A 19,181-nucleotide genomic window follows, 5' to 3' on the forward strand; every position below is an offset into this window, starting at 1 on the left:
AGCAGCCCTGTCCCTCCCCTCTGCGTCGCCCCACCATCTCTTCCTCTCCCCTCCCAACCCCTTTCATCCTTTCCCAGCCCCTCAAGTCCTCTCCGGAACCCAGGCACAACCAGTTTCCATCCTAGGGCTGTTTTCCCCAGATTCCTCTGCCCTCTCTGCCAACGCCCATTCAGGAGGCAGCGTTCAAACAGGTACAGGATGCAGGGGAGGGTGCCAGCTGGGATGCAGGGGGTGCCAGCCAGTCAAAGAGCACTGGCTGAAAGGCGGCTGGCCCCAGCGGGGCACAGCGCCCCCTGCAACCTGCGCGGCAGGGGACGGGCCGGCAGCTTTGAACGAAGCTACTCCTGAGCGCCCCCCGCCGCTCCCCGCCACAGTGCTGTCTCCACGCCAGCTTTGATGTGTCACGTCAGCAGCAGGGCTTTCAGGGGCCGCTTGCTGAAGCCCTGCCAAACTGTCTTAGCAGGAATCAGCCTCCCTCCTTGCAGAGCACTGTGATGCTCTCCTGCCCCAGCCCCCAAAGCCTGGTGTTTGGGGAGAATTAGGGAGAAGCTGACAGAGTGTAGTGAGGCCACTCCTGGCCACAGAGAAGGCTCAGCCCTGGCTCAGGCCCCTGGCCCCAGGTCTCCCTGCCCAGTGGCACCACAGCACCCAGCTGCTCCTGTGCTGCTTCCATGCACTTAAGGGCAGGATAGGCTGCATTTGCTGGAATTTGGATTTTTCTGTCTTCCCCTTCCAGCACTCAGTGCTGGCCTGGGTGGCTTCCCGGGCCTGGGGGCAGATTCGCTGGTCTGCTAACCCTGCAAGGTGCCGCCCCTCCCTTGAAGGATACTCTGTTTTGCTGCTCCGAGGCAGCCAAGTGGGCAGGTGCCAACCCTGGCTCTGCCCCTGGGGCGTCACTTGACTTCTCCCCAGTGGGCTTCCTCACACTGGGATGACATGAGCCTGCCTCTTCCTATCCCATCTCCAGGTCCCACTCTCAGGGACCCTAATGTCCCTGTGTCACCTTAGTGAGCGATGCCTGCTCAGAAGTTGTGGGCGTTTTGAGCTACGGTGTGAACTGGGGAAGTAGAGCAGTGAGTGGAACGGTTGGGATGCCCTGATCTGACCCCCATACCTCCCTTCTCCAAAAAGGGGCTCCTCCTGGTAGAGGAGGAAAACCCAGTAGCTGGACTTGAGCTCCCCTCAGAACTGACAGAGCATCCTTTAGAGACAACTCCCATTCCAAAGTTACCACTGCTGCTTGGAGCTGACAGAGCAGGTTAGGAGAGCCTGGGACGGGGAGACAAGAGGAGGGCAGGGAGAAGAGAAGAGGCTTCAAAGGAAGAGAGCGGACCTCACAGTGCGGCTCCAGAGAGGCACATGGAAGGAGGTGGCAGCAAGAGAAACCCTGGACTGGACAGAGCTCAGGGAATGTTCAAAGGAGCGACGGTGCCTGGTGCTCAGAGTTCCCAGGCTGCAGTCACCTCTGCTACCCCAAGCCTTCAGAAAAGGCCTGTTCCATGCCACCGCCTGGAGCAGTTGACTCAGGAAAGGGGGGCAGAGACTGAGGGTGTTCCCACTTTGTCTCAGCTCAGCCTCCAGAAATGGGAGCAGCAAGGCCAGCTGGAGATGGAGTGGCCAGACGTGAGGGAGGTAGCCGGCAGGACTCGGGAGCAGCATCTATGGGCTATTTCCCAGAAATCCTCAGAACCAATTGGAGGGGACTATGTTTCTTGTGTGCAGACAGAGGTAGATGAGGGCTCAAGTTCTTTTTTTTCTTTGAGGAGGGCAGTCTGGAGGGCAGTGGCTCCATCATGGCTCACTGCAGCCTCGATCTCCCAGCTCAGCATCCCAGGTAGCTGGGACTATAGGCACCCACCACCATGCCCAGCTAAAATTTTTTTTTGCTTTTTTGTAGAGAGAGAGAGAAAAAGAAAGATGGCAATCCTCCCACCTCAGGACTGGGCAGGGGAGCACACTCGGTTTTCTCTGGCTGGTCCTAGGTTGGAAGCAGGGACAAAAACTAGAGACACCGCCAGTTATTAATCAGGCCCTGACTATTTGGGATAGGTTGCTACAGGGGTTACTTAGCTCAGCTTCCTGCACTATTGGAAGAGACAGCAGCCTGACTTCCTACAAGCCTGACACAGCAGGTGGCTTCCGGGCTGCCTCTCGTAGGTAACAGGCTGGACTCCTGGGCGGGCTGCTGCAGACTATGGGCAGGGTCCTAAGTTTATATGAGGTCTGGCCTTTGTCCACACTGAATATTCAGTCTCAGTAGATATGGACTAAAATATCTCTGGGGAAGGTCAAATGCTGTCTGGGTTTGCTTTCAAATAACCCAGGGACGGGGAAATAGGTGAGGGTGCATCACAAGCCTAGACCGCCATGAGCTGACGTCTGTCGAAGCAGGGGTGGATCCACGGGGGTTCTCAGACTATCCTCACGGCTTCTGGATATTTTTATGAGATTTCATAACAAACAATTAAAAACAAACAAAACTCCCTGGCCACTGTGAGCCCCCAGCATCCTGGGGCACAATCCCTGTGGACTTCGTGATACTGCCCGATTCCAGGCCCTTCCATGCCTTGGAACGTCACAATGTGCCCTTTGGGAAGCCTTTGCTTAGTGTAACTGTGGGTTATGTGGGCCTCCAGGGGGCTCCTAAATCTTGCAGCCTGTACCCTCTTCCCAACCCAGAGCCAGTGCCTACAACTTAGTAGGTGCTCAGGACTAACGCAAATGAATGAGGAAACGAATTGAGTCAAACAAGCCACTGATTGCTTGCTTTAACCAAGGCTTCCTGGCTCCCACACCTGGGCTGGTGGAGTTTCATGGGACCATCAGTCTCCTCCCTGGCTGGAAGCTTCTGGGGTAAAGAGAAGAAACTCATCTTCCACTCTCCCAGCACTGCAGAAAAGTGCGTGGCAAAAAGGCAGTTAGGAAGGATTTGGGAAACCATTTGGAAATTGCTAAGATGGAGATGTCTTGGTTCACAGTGGCAACGTAAGATAATTCTGCTTAGGAGAGCAAAGAGCCAAGACTCGCCAGAGAAAAGCATTTAAAGGTATCATGACTGCTTACAAAAAGAGCCGTAAGGACTCCAAATCAGCAGACAATTTAAACAGGACATTTAATGAGAGACGCTGCCTGGCAGGTGCCGTCTGCAGACGAGGCCACGCACGGCCAAGCCTGCCATGCACCCACTCGCTCTTCACAACATTTTACTCCTTGACGAGGCCTGAAATCCAGGCCTTTCATCTTTCTTCCCTCCACCAGAGTTTCTGAGCCAAGGACCCCAACAAGACACCCTTGAAAGCACTTCAGTGTGCTCTGAAATACGTTGATAATTAGCAAAATGAAACCCAGAAAGAATTTCCTTAAACTCCTTCCTCTCTGTTGAATTTTATAAAGCTAATACAAATATTTTTGTCCTAGAAATAAGCCTTCCCCCAAAAAGCTTATCTTCTTTAGAAAATGAGATAACTACTTTCTGTCTAAAACCATATTCCCCGCCCGAAAGGCTGGTGTCCCTGCAGGCTGAAGCCACATACTCCAGCTCCTGTAAGACGCAGGGCAGCTGGAGACTGACTTGCCCTGGGGGAAGCCACCTTGCTGAGCCAGGCTTTCCTTCTCTATCGAGCTGTTTGTCACACGCAGATTTGGGGCTGGGGGGTCTGGCAAAGTCATACCCCTCTCTCTTTTTTTTTTTTGTTAAGACAGTCTTGTTCTGTCACCCAAGCTGGAGTACAGCGGCCTAATCTTGGCTCACCACAACCTCAGCCTCCCGGGTTTAAGCAATTCTCCTGCCTCAGCCTCCTAGGTAGCTGGGAATATAGGCACCTGCCACCATGCCCAGCTACTTTTTTTGTATTTTTGTAGAGATGGGGTTTCACCATGTTGGCTAGGCTGCTTCTGAACGCCTGACCTCAAGTGACCTGTCCGCCTCGGCCTCCCAAAGTGCCGGGATCATAGGCATGAACCTCCACACCCAGCCCATACTCCTCATCTCTGAGAACTGCCATGCCCTGCAACCAGGAGTCTCCATGGCCTCATCTGAGCTCTGTGGCCTCACTGAGTCCTCCCTGCACACCTTCAACAGAGCTGACTGTGCCTGGAACACCCGACCAGCTAGCCTGGGCAGATTCCCCTTCCTGAGGATTTGGCTTTGAAGCTGCCTTTGTGGGTGGTCTCAACTGAAGACACAGGAGACAGAAATGGAGTGGTGCTCCCGAGTGGCTGCAGTATAAGAGAGACAGAAGAGAGGAGGAAGAGGAAAGCACAGAGGATGCAGGTAAGAGACGAAGTGCCCTGGGGAGGTGGAGAGGCCGAGGCCCTGGATTCCTGACTGCTGAGCCATGGAGCTGGCCCTCGCTTCCTCCAACCAGGTCACAGGAGTCCCGTGGCCCCCTCCCGATCCTCTTTCTGCCCCAGGCGGCCTGGGTGGATTCCTGCTACCTCAAGCCAAGGGCTGGCTATGAGAACTGCCCTGCCAGCCGCCATTCCCTGGTGGTCAATGGGACCTGGTGACTCACATCCAAGTTCTTGGAGAGCAGTGGCCACACGACCATATGGTGAAGACCTTGTCCAGAAGCCAGGTGTGGTGGCTCACACCTATAATCCCAGCACTTTGGGAGACCTAGGTGGAAGGATCCCTTGAGCCCAGAAGTCGAGGCTAGCCTGGGCAACTTGCCTCCACCCGTTTGCCCCATATCTACAAAATAATCAAAAAAATTAGCCAGGCATAGTGGTGTGCACCTGTAATCCCAGCTACTTGAGGAGGCTGAGGTGGGAGGAGCAACTGAACCCAGGACGAGACTGCAGTAAGCTGTGACTGCACCACTGTACTCCAGCCTGGGCGACAGAGTAAGACCTTGTCTCAAAAAAGAAAGAAAGAAAGAAAGAAAAAAGGCCTTGCTCATTGAATGAGGTTGAAGACGCGATCCAATCATTTCTCAGCTATAGCCCCCCACTGCAGAGACCAGTGGGAGACCCCAAGTTCTCACCCAACTAGTGGTCGGGCACAGGGCAGACCTGGATTAAACATTATACAAAAGAAGTGCCTGCTTAGGGCACAGGGAAGGGGAACCCAAGTCCCGCCTCCACTCCCGTGGACCCTGCCCTAACTCCTTCGCTGCCACATTCTAATTCTGACCATTTTTTGGTCATTGTCTTTAACTGCCATGCTCAAGTTTAATCTGCAAGGTCGGGGAAAAAGTTTTCTTTGGCACGGTGAGGGACTGAAGTTTAAAAGTTTGGCTTGAAGTTGCCATCACGTGCATTTCTGTCTCACGGGGTGAAAGGGGGCCTGACGGTGGCCTTGCTTAGGCCTTGGTTAGCGCATTTGTAGGCCTGAATCAACAGGCCTTGGGATCACGAGGCCAGCAGGGAGGCCTGGAAAGCCTGCAGCATGCACTGAATGCTCAAGGCAGAAGCGTTGGCCTCACTGTTCACAGTCATCCTGGCTCACAAACGAGAGAGAGCCCAGGTTCCAGGGAAGGAAGCCCCAAAGGGCAGATCCAAGCCTCTGCTCCAAAGGAAACTATTCTTTTAATTTTTAATTTATTTAGAGACAGGGTCTCACTATGTTGCCCAGGCTGGCCTCAAACTCCTGGGCTCAAGCGATCCTCCCGCCTCCGTCTTCCAAGTAGTGGGGACTACAGGCATGCGCCACCATGCCCAGACAGAGGGAGTTTTGAAGAAATATTGTGAGTTTCTATTTGAGAAGCTGTTTTTCAAATATAGAGCTGGTGGTCTTTTAGAAATGGAACACCCACACCTCCTGCGATGCTCCCCCACATGCATGAGAGGGACAGAGTGAATGGGCACTGCCTAGACCAGAGGGTGGGCCCTGTGCAGCAGGGTGCCCAGGGCGACGGGAGGGAAACACCTCTAAGGTACAGAACATGGGGCTTTCCACTCTGGGGACAGCTGGACGGCTGCCCTTTCACCTGCTGGTGCAGCCCAGCTGGGCATCTCCTGGCATGGGCCACCAGGCTCAGCACTGGCCTCTACCCATTTACTCAGCTGACCCTAAGAAGAACAGGAGCAAGCCTACCATTCCACCAGAGGCTTGGATAAAACTGCCTCCTTCACTCGACTCGTGATGCTTTCCCACCACAAAAGCTCACCTCAGTACCCAACGGGACGCGGGCCCAGTAAAGAATTATCTTCCTCCTTCCTTCACATCCTGCCTGTATCTCATTTTACCCCCAGCATTTTCTTCTACTTAATCAAAAATGAAATAGGAACAAGGCAAGCAATGGCCATGTGGCAGTGGGGGTGACAGTGGGCACTGCCGCTGTGTGCCTACCCCTGTCCCGAGGCCAGTCCTACCTTCCTTTGCAGATAAAGCCTCCTGGCGTCAGTGGCTGTATAGGAAAACTCATTTAAGATCAGGCTCTCCAGAGTGACGAGATTGCTGTTCAGATGTTTACAGAGCCACATTGCCTGAGGAAAGGAAAGAAGAAAAGAGCATTTGAGTAAAAAGACTCCATTAAAATGCCAGCCAGGTCCTTCCCTCTTGTACGGGAAAAGGTTGGCCATGGAGAAGCATAATGATTTCCACCTGGAGGAAGGTCACCAAGGAAGGCCTAAGAGCCCTGCTCACGGCATCTCTTCTCCCAGCACGGACTTAAATGAAGTGGGAAGACCTACAAGCGGGCTACATTTTAGCTGCCCTTGGCATGCTTTCCAAGCTCTGTGGGCCATGAGTTTCATCTCAAGGAAGATTTAGAACAGGAACTTTGAGGACAGAACCTAAGGATGAGTAACAACCCACACTCAGTGTTCTTTTTCTTTTTCCTTAAAGATTAGGAGATGGCATGTGCTATCAATGGGATGTTTAGTTCATTGATTATTAACTCTATAGTCTATAAGGAAAGAGTAATCTATAGTCTATAAGGGAAGAGTAATTTTTTTTTTTTTTTGAGCCAGAGTTTCCCTCTTGTTGCCCAGGCTGGAGTGCAGTGGCACCATCTCTGCTCACTACAACCTCCACCTCCTGGGTTGAAGCAATTCTCTTGCCTCAGTCTCCCAAGTAGCTGGGACTACAGGCACACGCCACCATGCCCAGCTAATTTTTTGTATTTTTAGTACAGACAGGGTTTCACTGTGTTAGCCAGGATGGTCTCAATTTCCTGATCTGGTGATCTGCCCGCCTTGGCCTCCCAAAGTGCTGGGATTACAGGCGTGAGCCACTGTGCCCGGCCTGGGAAGAATAAATTTTAAGGAAGAATAATGCATTGAAACATTCTTGACACCAAAATTGTGCTGATGACCATTTCATCATTGAGATGGTTCTGAAGGACCTTCCAGGGCCCGGGGCCCTGTTCCTGCTGCCGGGAAGCCTCAATGACAGCACTGGGAAGGAGGGCTCCTTTTTGACTGTACATCATCTTATCAGATCTATGTGTCTCCGAAGGCACTCAGGAGTGGCGACAGCAATTCACCAAAAGGCTTGTTGCTGAAACACCAGCTGCCAGGGCCTGACCTCGACAGGGAGGACAAACTCGATCGCTTCAGCCATGCTGGGACTTGCTGAAAGCAGGTCTCTGTGCTCTGAATCTGCTCAGCCCAGCAGATTCCTACCAGTGACTAGAGAAGAGCTAGGACAGGGAACAAGCACAGATGGCCCCAGAATTCAAATGTCAAAGACAGAACAAAATTAGCTGGGCATGGTGGAGCGTGCCTGTAATCCCAGCTACTCAGGAGGCTGAGGCAGGAGAATTGCCTGAACCCAGGAGGCGGAGGTTGCGGTGAGCCGAGATCGCGCCATTGCACTCCAGCCTGGGTAACAAGAGCGAAACTCCGTCTCAAAAAAATAAAATAAAATAAAAAATAAAAAATAAGACAGAACAAGAGCCTCCACTGAGCAACCAGACTCTTCCAGAAAAGCGAGTTCAACGAGCTTCTCTGTCTAAATGCAGAATCTGTCATCCTCACTCCCACTGTCAGAATTACCTGGGGAGTGTGTTCTAACTACTAGTTTTTATGGGCTTTGCTCCAGGACTCTGATGATGTGGTCCGTAGGGCACTCCAGAAACCTGCCTTTTTCATAGCACCCTGGAAATGCTAATGATCAGCAGGTCTGGGAGTCCCTGGTTTCGAATTGTGAAGCAGCAAAATGGTTGGACGCAGGTGGGTTGACTGCAGAAAGGCATGGAACCCTAAAGCCTGATATTGAGAAATCAAATAGAAAAACTGTAGCCCAGTTTTTCTATTTGAGTAATGGACAGATGGACCGGTGAGTAGAACAGCTATGCTAACTCCAAAAGCATAGCAGATGCAGGTTAGTTTGTACAAGGATCAGCCATTTTAACTCCTTTTCAGAAGAAGGTAAGGTGCCAGTTAAACGGGGGAACAGCCTGCCCCATCCTGTCCATGACACATGCTCACAGCGATGACCCAGTCACGGAGGAAGGGTTCACTGATGTTTACCAACCAGGCTTTTAAAAGGTAAAAAGGGACTGGACGTGGTGCCTCATACCTGTCACCCCAGCAATTTGGGAGGCCAACGCGGGATCACGAGGTCAAGAGATCAAGACCATCCTGGCCAACATGGTGAAACCCTGTATCTACTAAAAATACAAAAATTAGCTGGGCATGGTGATGTGTGCCTGTAGTCCCAGCTACTCGAGAGGCTAAGGCAGGAGAATCGCTTGAAACTGGGAGGCGGAGGCTGCAGTGAGCAGAGATCACAGTGCCACTGTACTCCAGCCTGGTGACAGAGTGAGACTCCATCTCAAACAAAAATAAATATAAAAAATAAAAGGTAAAAAGGGTCCCATCTCAGACAAATAAAATGTTTACACGTTTCTGGCACTTTAAAATGGACCTTAGGCCGGGCGTGTTTCCTCACACCTGTAATCCTAGCTCTTGGGGAGGCTGAGGTGGGCAAATCACCTGAGGTCAGGAGTTCAAGACCAGCCTGGACAACATGGTGAAACCCCATCTCTACTAAAAATACAAAAATTAGCTGGGTGTGGTGGTATATGCCTGTAGTCCCAGCTACTTGGGAGGCTGAAGCACAAGAATTGCTTGAACCCAGGAGGCGGAGGTTGCAGTGAGCCCAGACTGCACCAAAGCACTCCAGCCTGGGCAACAGAGTGAGACTCTGGAAAAAAAAAAAGGACCTTAAAAATTGAAGCCACAGATGAATGAAGTACACACCACCAGTTTCTGGACAGCGAATGCCTCCACAGAGGGAGAGATGAAAAAGGGTGGGAGAGGTGGACCCAAGCATTTGCTGTATCTTCAAAGATATGTTTTCTTCAAAATGGGGAGAGAATAAACGAAGCAAATATGATGACATGTTAAATTTGCATAAAATCTGGGAGTTGGGTACACGAATATCGATGATATTGTTTGCTGTGCTTTTCTGATTCTTTTAAATATTTCACAATTAAAATGTTTAGAGTGAATCGTAGGATTCCAAGTCAGTCTGTGAAATGTGTATACTGTTGGACCCAGCACTTCTACTTCTGGAAATTTATCCTAAGGATATCACAAAGGGTGTGCAAGGATAGTGTATATGCAGGCAAGAAAAAGCTGTGGGAAGTATACCCAAGCATGTTAAGGGAATGCGTATCTCTGGATGGTCGGGGAATTGTATTTTTGGTCTTTCGCAGTTTCTAGGTTTTCTGCTATGAATACACACTACCTTTTGTAATAAGAAGAAAATAAGAAGGAGGAGAAGGAAAAGAAGAAAAGCTCAGTTATGCTGGAAATTCACGGAGGTGCAGTCTCATTCCAGCTCTGGAGGATAAATGAGATATTACAGTATCACAACACTTAACATGATACACTTACTATGGTGGTCTTCCCCGAGGCGGGTGGACCTAGTATCACAATCCTCGGCACTGTGGAATAAAAAGATTTGAATGTCACCACTCAACATGACAAGCAGCCTTCCACGTCTGCAGCACTCGGGGTGTACTTATGTCTTTCCTCCCCAGACTTCATTTTCTGCCAGTGACACGGCCATTTGTAACCCAGCAGCTCAGAGGCGCTCTTGCCACGGAACATATGCTCTGTGTTTAGAGAGCTTAGTGATCACCAAGATGGTTTATTCTTCTACCTCCAAGGGGACATGGACACGGTAACTCGCTTACCAAACTCATAAATATCAAGAGCAATTGGGATTTCAAACACCATAAAGCATTTTAAACAAGGACTTTGTCTCAGGGAGGCTCTCTCCAATAAAGCTGTAATTTATGTAAATCGACCTTAGAAGCTTTTTTTTTTTTTTATGTTTATGCCTTTTTATTTAGCAAATTGTATCCCCATGACTTTACAGAGGGAAGTAATGGGAAAAGCCTGGAGTGTTTGGGCCAGATTTATAAAACCCGAGAAATGTTCGTTTTATAAACCGACGGACATTTCTATGCAAATGGAAGACAATGGCAGCGTGTTTGAATTTAGTCTCGGCTGGTTTTGGTCCCACAGAATTCTTAACCCTGACTACTGACAAGAGTGGGATGTGAACCAAGAGCTCCTGGACCTGTGACCCAGAGTCTGGGCTCACCCGGCAGGTGAAGCTCTGGAGGCAGGCCCAGGCCCTGGCCATTGTGGAAGCTGGAAAGGCATTTTCAGCTTCTGGCAGGGGAGAGCCAGGGCAGAGATTCAGCGGCCCTTTCTCTGTTCAAGGCCTGTAAGCTGGAGCAAAGCCTTCCAGGGCCCTCCCCGTAGGTGAGAGAAGCCGCTGTTGGTGGAAATACTGCTTGCAGGACAAGTCTGGAAATGAGCAGACTTTGAGGACAGTGGTCAGGCGAGAGGATGAGGTGAGATGGAGCTAGAGTGGCTGCTGGTGACCGGAGAAGAGATGACCAGCATGGTGAGAAGGGTGCTTGAAGACATCACACTTGGGTCAAAATGAAGGGGACAGCAGTGGGGTCTGCACCCACACTGCCTGAGTGCTGAACACCATCTTGATTGTGCCAGCTCTCCCTCCTTGTAGGGAGCTGGTAACCTTGGCCTGGCCCCTGACCCAAAGGGACAGATGAACAGATGTCCACTGCAACTCACATGAGCCTCTAACGTCTGCATGAGAGCCCCTTCCGGCCAGGCTTCTGGGAGGTAATCTTGTCTCAGCAGAGGAGGGAGGTGCATGGCCTTCTAGTTTGGAGGCAGACACAGAAAAGGAGCTGGACAGTGTGCTTTTGGCCAGTAATTTAACGGTTAGCACATCTACACCCAGCGGCTGCTTGGGTTTAAATGGATCTTTGTCCAAATTCATGGTACCTTCTCATTTTTGGAGGAAGTCAAGGTAACTCACGGAACGATTCTCTCCTCTGACCTCAGAAGCTGTGGACCTTCTTATTCTCCCTGTGGCTGTTCCCTCCATGTTCCTGCCTTGCCACCTGTCATTTCCCATCAGGAACGTCCTCCCTCCCCAGCCCCTGGCACCCCCGGCCTCCCACTCCCTCTCCCTCCCTGAGATCCTTGTTCTTGCTCCCTGTGGTGGCCCGTGATCAAGTGGCAGGCTGCTGCAGCCTTCCACGCTGGTGAATGTCAGCATGCTGCTGAGAAACAGGAGTCGTCGCTGTCCCCACAGGAAGAGAAGCTCCCAAGGGCAAAGACGGAGTCTCATCCTCCTGGATCACCCCATGGCAACTGGAACTGTGAGGAGCCACACACAGTGAGCTTCAGGACCACCTTCTTGGCTGTCCCCATCTTGTTCTATGATCGCTCAGTGTTTGTCACCTTTGTCACCACCATTACTATGGTCTTAACAAGGGCCCCCTCTGCCAGTCAGCATGTTTGGGTACAAGTGCAGGAACTGGATGAGTCAAGAAGAGAAGGGGGGTTGATTGCTCACTACTGCAATCCCAGCAGTTTGGGAGACTGAGGTGGGCAGATCACTTGATGTCAGGAGTTCGAGACCAGTCTGGCCAACATGGTGAAAGCCAGTCTCTACTGAAAATGCAAAAAATTAGACAGGTGTGGTGGCACATGCCTGTAATCCCAGCTACTTGGGAGGCTGAGGCAGGAGAATCACTTGAACCCAGAAGGTAGAGGTTGCAGTGAGCTGAGATCACACCACTGCACTCCAGCCTGGGTGACAGAGCAAGACTTCGTCTCAAAATATCTATATCGATTGATCAGTCGATCAACAGATAGGTAGATAGATAGATATAAAAACCAGCATGGCTCAGAGTCCTGCAAAGGCTGGGGAGCCAGGCCCTTAGGGCTACCCCACAGGAATAACACCCCGAGCAAGGCTACCAGATGGGCTGGGGAGACACCAGACAGTGCGGCCCGTGCCCATGATGCCACTGACACATGTGGGCACGGTGCTGCCATCAACCATGCTGCCCTTCCCCCCAGGAACCAGGCCCTGCAGAGCTGCCAGGAAGTGCTCTGGGACCTGCCCATGATTCTGAGTCTGGCAGGTGAAGCTCTGGTGGCAGGCTCAGGCCCTGACTGTCATGGAAGCTGGGAAGGTGTTTTTAGCTTCTGGGGTGGGAGCCAGGGTGGGCATTCAGTGGCCTATTCTCTGTTCTAGGGCTGTGGCCAGGGCAAGGCCTTCCAGGGCCCTCCCCATGGGGGAGAAATGCCACTCTAGGAAACTGTAGGAAACACTGCTTGCAGGACAAGTCTGGAAACAAGGTGGCTTTGAGGACATGTGGTCAGGTGAGAGAATGAGGTAAGATGGGAGCCAGGGTGCCTTGGGAGGTTTGTGGGGAGGAGTGGCAGGAAGGGTGTTCAGGGTGGAGGAGCCTTGGTCCATGAGGCAGAGGGCTCACCTGGACCACAGGAAGAGCACCTGCTTGGCCAAAGTCGGATGAGGGAGCAGTGGGGAACCTGGGTCCGCTCATGCAGCACCACCAGCAGCCTCTCCAGGGCTCTGACCACAGGCCGTGCTGAATGAAGCTCCTTCAAACACAGACAAGACCCAGCGGGACTCTGTGGGCACAGAGGGGCAGGGAGATGCAGCTCGGCAATGGCCTTGGGGAATGAACCTGACTCCTGAGTCACGCATTCGCCTGAGAGTTGCTGGGCTGGGGGCTGCAGGGAAACCCTCCCCTTCCAGGTTCCCGTAAGTGGCACCCAAATGGTACACATCTATGAACATACTTTAAAAGGGGAACATCCACGGCCTTTCTCCCCACCTAATTTCTCCCACACATTTATGTGATTAATTTCAGTTTCTTAAAATCTAACACCTTGAAACTCCAGCCCTGCTCATGAGTAATTATTTATAAACAGTGTCATAAAAGGCTGCTTGACTGCCAAGAGTAATCAACTTCTTCCAACCACTTCAAAGGAAATCAAAAAACCTTTCCATCCACAGATCCTTTTGAGGTTTAACTAGGAGCATGATTTAAAATTCACAAGAAAACCCTTAGGTATTGGAGCTCTAATACACGGCTTTCTTGGACAAACGTTTGATAAAAAACGAAACATACCATTATATACACCATCGCCTGCTTTAATATTGCCCAGGGCTACTGTAAATGCTCACTTTGTACTAAATCTGCTTTTCTGGCGGCGAAGGGGCTGCCAGCCCATGTGTCGGGCTCCCTCTGCTCCCTCGTGTGCTCACTCACCGCACTGAGTCCGGGGCCTCCTCTCCTTCTACACCAGTCACCAGCCACATCACTGCGTGTGGCAGTTAATCCCAGGCCCAGCAAGAGGAAGGGGTGAGGTCCTGGCTATAGTTAGTAGAGGCTGCTGCGTGGCTGGAAGCGGGCAGGATGACCTGACACACCAGCCCAGAGGAACAAAAACACACGCTGGACGTCATGGGTCTCTCCAAGCCGCCCACACTCTTCTAGGACACATGAGGATTGGGCTTAGCTGATTCGAGGCTTCTCCCCACTCCTAGACGAGTCGCCAAGGCAGGGTAGTCTCCCTTCCTCCTTCCCATTTCTGCTCCATTCGTCTGCAGAGGCTTGGGAAAAGGGAGAGAAACCCATGGGTGTCCCTCTCTTCTTTCCATTTCAGTGGTTGGAACTTGAGCCAAAGGACAAAATGTTCCAACATCCACAAAAGCCACCAGCTGAGGGCCTGCAGTGGAGTAAAGGGCTGTGGGGAACAAACAAACTCCCCAAAACAGTGGTTCCTGGGACCCAGTGACTCTACTCCCTGAGAGCATCTGGGCCAACAGCTTGACTCAGCTATTCAGGACAGACAGGAGGCTGGCCCCCAGCTTAGAGATGGCACGAGGCGGGTCTGGATCCTTCATCCCTGCTCGAGAGCAATGGAGCAGGTGCAATGCAGAGAAAGCAGCAAGGGCTCCACGGAGGGAGCCTCTGGGAAGTCCCAGACCTGTGGGTGAAGGGAAAGGGGCACTGAGAAGAGTGGGAAGAGGAGATGAAGGGATGGAGGCGGCAGCCGGGTGGCTGTCCAGCCGACATTTACACTGCATCCAAACCAGAAAGATGATGTTTAAACTTCAAAATCCTGATGAAGTGGATAGTTTGACATTGAAATTAAAGCTGCACACAGAGGGGCAAGATCAAAACATAAAGAGATGATTGAATCTGCCTCAAATTTCTTGAGATTCAAGGCTCTTGAATTTCTAGGCTGGGGAACTAGGTTAGCCTTGATGTTAGTGGTTTAAGGACAAAGCAAGGGGATCACTTGAGCTCAGGAGCACAGACCAGCCTTGGCAACACAGTGAAACCCCAACTCTGTAAAAATATTTAAAAAATCAGCCAGTGCAATAGCATGAACCTGTAGTCCCAGCTACTCAGGGGGCTGAGGCGGGAGGATTGCTTGAGCCCAGGAGGTCAAGGCTGTAGTAAGCTATAATTACCCCACTGTACTCCAGCCTGGTTGACAGAGTGAGACCCTGTCTCTAAAAAAAAAAGAGAGAGAGAGAGAGAGAGAAAGGAAAGAAAAAAAGAGAAGAGCACAGGGCACGCTCCTAGTAGGATTTTCAAACAGGAAGTGTCAGTGCAACCTAATTTATGAGAGTTCAAGTGGTTACATTATTATCAGGCACTTTTTTTTTTTTTAAAGTTTCATTATGTTACCCAGGGTGGAGTGCAGTGGTATTCGAGGTGCAGTTGTGGCACTGTGGTCTCAAACTCCTGGCCTCAAGTGATCCTCCCGTCTCAGCCTACCAAGTAGCTGGAGCTATGGTGCACCACCACACCCAGCTTTCAAGCACAAATTTTTTTTTTTTTTTTTTTGAGACAAGGTCTCACTCTGTCAACCAGGCTGGAGTGCAATGGCAAGATCTTGACTCACTGCAACCTCCGCTTCCCAAGTTCAAGTGATTCTCCTGCCTCAGTCTCCTGAGTAGCTGGGATTACAGGCATGTGCCACCACGCCCAGCTAATTTCTGTATTTTTAGTAGAGATGGGGTTTTGCCATGTTGGCCCAGCTGGCAAGCACAGTTTTTAATTTAGATAAATCTATCAAGCTTTTCACTAGTGGAAACTCGACATCGCATCCCTGGAAGCCCCCTACCCATGCGTGCATCAGGAATGTCCCATTCCTTCAGCCACCACTGACCAGACCAGAGCTTCACGGCTTCCCTCTAGGTTAACCAAACACGTCCGTTTTACAAATGAGGAAAGTGAGGTCACAGAGCAACCACCTCTCATGGTCTCTATATTTTCAGGTGAGTGAGCTGAAGGGCCCCTGGCAGTGGCGGGGATGGGGCGGCAGGAGAGGCCTGCGCCGTGCGGTTGACTTTCAGTCTTGCTGTGTTTTTACGTTAGCTGTTGCTTGGCCCTTTTTTCGCTTCTATTTTGTGTTTCCTTTTGCTTTGCTTTCCCTTTGCTGTCCATCCTTTCTCTGGTGGTGGCAGTGTAAGATAGCCGCGTGGAGGCAGGGATGCTGTCCACAGCCCTGGAATAAGAGCTTAGCAACACCCAAGCCTCCACGAGGGCAAGGGGAATGTGGGAACTTCTTCCTTGGCAAATGGAGTCAGTGAGGCCTGGGGGCAAGCCTAAGTTTGCAGCAGTAGGGACCACTCAGGAGGGCAGGGTGGCTTTAACACCCACCCTAAGAGCAGGTGAATCTGGAGAGGCAGAACCCCCAACCTGTGCCATATAATAAACAGCCAACCAGAGAAAGGCGGTCTCTAAGAGTCGCTGCAGGACAGAATAAACTGCACTAGGAAGGTGGGGTTGGGGAGACAGAAATCAGACACCGGGAAGGGGGTTCCAAGGCCGCCCCAGCACCACTCCACCCCTGCCTGGGCACATGGACTCTCAGTCAACATCTGCTGAACAAGAGAATGCCCAGTGAATCGGCCATTTGTGCCTAACTAGAGGCTCAGAAAAGGGTCTCTTTGTGGCCCCTTTGTAGGGTCTTTCTTTGAATCTGCCCACCTAGTTCCATGCAGTGGCATCAGGACCTAAGATTCCATCACTCTGCTGCTCCGCAGCCAGGCCTGGATGTGTCAGGACCCCCATGCAGGGCACGAGGAAAAGGCTTGGAACCTCCTCTCTCACCTTTGTTTCTCTCTTTCCTTCCCTCCTTCCCTCCCTCCCTCCTTTCTTTCTTCTCTCTCTCCCTTTCTCTCTCTCTCTCTTTCTTTCTTCCTAGCGTCATTTCTCACCTTGGGCCTTCTGAACCTCTGCACTGGGCATCTCAGGCCTCTGTCTTCAGCTGTACCAAGTGCTAATTTCACTGTTAAGCTGTAGCTCCTTCAAAGCAGCTAATGCTCCAATGAAAGAAACATAAAAGCTCCAAAACATCAGTCCTCCCCAACAGCTCACAGTGGAAAGGACTGATCCTCTCTTGGCAAATCGACTGTGGAGTGGAATGGAGTGGAGGGACCTTCCTTGTGTGAGCGCCTCCATCCTCCCCGGTTCTGTGCTCTGGCCTTGGGTCTGGCTCACCTGCACTGGTCGATTGCAAAGGTTTGGGGAGCTCAGAAACTCATTAACAGGTGCCAATGATGAGACCATCGGAAAAGCCCAAGTGCTTGCCTGTCTAGGTAGACGAGAAACCAAACTTACACCTGCCAAGTGGAGTGATGACAGAGCTGAAACCTAACGCAACATCAGCTAGGGCAGGCGAAAGCATTAATAATTGATTCCATAGGCCATTCTGTGGTTTTCATTTTAATAACTTGGCAAGAAAATGTTTACAAGTTGGGCTCCAAAAGAAACTAAGGCATTTTTCAATTAACCACCACCTCAAGTTGTTGAAATCCCTCCCTTCTGACCTCCCTTCAGACACAGGTAGGACAGAATGGTGCTCAGCTATTCTCAGGGTGGGGTAGGGTCCCTGAAGAGGAGGAGGATGAGGAGGCAGAGGAGTTGGGGGAGAAGGGGAAGGAGGATGAGGGAAGGGGAAGATCGGGAGGGGAAGCCCCAGCCAGTGCTCACCGTTGTCGTTGTCTCTATGCAAGTGCTGGATCATGAACGGGATGGGGTCCTCAGGCTGGTGGATCAGAAGTTGCTCCAGCATGTTCTGTAGGTACAGGGCAGACACCCAGCTTATTACTACCAGCAGGGACACCTGGTCACCATAGGTACTAGCTATGGGGCCTGCTTTCTCCACTGCACCCCACCAAACATGCCTTCAGCCTGGGACCCAGCTCCTGCCAAAACTGGCAACTGCTTGGGTCCTCGTGAACAGAGGCATGAGTGGGGCCACATGGTGCTGCTGGGGAGCACCCAGAGGGAGGCAGAAGTGGAGGAGCCTCACCCCGATCCAGAGTAGGCAGTCCCAAGGGCCTCTCCCCTGGGGCCCTTTGGGCTTCCCAGACGAGACTTCTCCAAGTTCTCAAGCATCGCCGTTCCCCTCAGACCCTTAGCAGATGAAGCTTCTTCTTCATTTTCATCCTGGCTAATTTCTGCTCAGTCTCAGATCTCAATGGGAACATACCTTCTTGAGTATGTGCACTAGGTAAATATGTCAGATGCTCCTGTACCTGCCTGCAGGCATCGCCACATTCCATGCCTCACCCTGTCCCTACTCACCAAGCCATCATTCTCCCAGCAGGCCATGGGTTCTGTGGGCCTCCTTGTCTACCTAGAGCCCTCCTGGAACCCCAATGCCTGGTAGTCAAGCAGATGCCCAGTGCAGATGTTTGTTGGGGAACAGGACCATCACCACTACCTGTGTCCCTCCAGAATCGAATGGAATATTTACCAGCCAGATTTCTAAACAGTCCTGGGATATTCTGGCCATTTCATCCAATCAGGCAAACATATCAAGGGAAAGTGGCTTCTGGGGTTGCAGAATCCTAGGCACAGAAATGAGAGGGAGCTGACAGCAGCTGTGCTGTCACAACAAGGGGTATCCTTCAGCCCCAGGGACAAGGAGGGAGAGGGGCTCCAGCCCTCTGGGAGTGAAGGGAGTGTGGGGCAAGAAAAACAGCACCGAGCCATGAGAAGTCTTGGTTCCAGGCCCACTGTACCTCATCAGCAAGTCCCTTCCCTTCTCTGGGCCTCAGCTTCTCTACCTGTTCAGTAGCACAGCTGGAGTGAATTCATGTTTGTATATCACTGGTGCGATGGAATGAGATGGTTTTAGATGGTTCACACATAAATATTTTAAATTTTGTGTTTAAATCACCATGTATTTAATGTGTATTGGAAAACTAAGTACATCAAATCTATAATTTCAAGGATATCACTTAGAAGGAGGCAAAAGCAGCTATTTAATTTTTTAAAAGGTGAGTTGATTTCAACAAATGATTAGTTCAAATGGAAATGCAGTAGTGGTTATGCGAATCTGTACATGTGATAAATGCACAGAACTGTATGCACAACAAAAACATCCATGCAGGCAAAAAAGGAGGAAATCCAAATCAGGCCTACAGTCCAGGTAGCCCTACTGTACCGATGCCAGTTTCCTGGTTTTCACAATGTGCTACAGTTACGTTAGATGTTATCATTGGGGCTATTGGGGGAGACCAGATATCCATATTTTTTAACTTCCTGTGAATCTAAAATTATTTTAAAATAAAAAGTATAAAAAATGAAAATGGTCAAAACCATGGAGGGAATACACAGATGACTAAAACTGGAAATACTGGACTAAAAGCTTTCTTGTCGGGAGGCTGAGGCAGAAGGACTGTGAGTCTAGTAGTTCAAGACCAGTATGGGCAACATAGCAAGACCTCATCTCTACTAAAATAAAAAATTAAAAAAAAAAAGATTAGCCAGGTATGGTGGCCTGCACCTGTAGTCTCAGCTTCTGAGACTGGAGGGGCTGAGGCAGAAGGACTGCTTCAGCCCAGGAGTTCAAGGCTGCAGTAAGCCATGACTGCAGCACTGCACTCCAGC

At 51.0% G+C, this 19,181-nt stretch overlaps 1 protein-coding gene across 2 annotated transcripts in view; it reads right to left on the reverse strand.

The window, feature by feature from the left end:
• AK8 (adenylate kinase 8) overlaps positions 1–19,181 on the reverse strand; it is a 159,085-nt gene that overhangs the window by 138,689 nt on the left and 1,215 nt on the right. For both annotated transcript variants that reach the window (XM_064371761.1, XM_021674102.2), the window contains exons 2-4: positions 17,274–17,358; positions 9,790–9,839; positions 6,316–6,429 (exon numbers count right to left, since the gene is read on the reverse strand). In XM_064371761.1, the coding sequence (XP_064227831.1) occupies positions 6,316–6,429; positions 9,790–9,839; positions 17,274–17,358 (249 nt within the window). The remainder of the gene's footprint in view (positions 1–6,315; positions 6,430–9,789; positions 9,840–17,273; positions 17,359–19,181) is intronic.

The sequence above is a fragment of the Aotus nancymaae genome, unplaced genomic scaffold (assembly GCF_030222135.1).
Source record: "Aotus nancymaae isolate 86718 unplaced genomic scaffold, 86718_ANA_hifiasm-v0.15.2.pri h1tg000158l, whole genome shotgun sequence".
Taxonomy (NCBI): Eukaryota; Metazoa; Chordata; class Mammalia; order Primates; family Aotidae; genus Aotus; species Aotus nancymaae.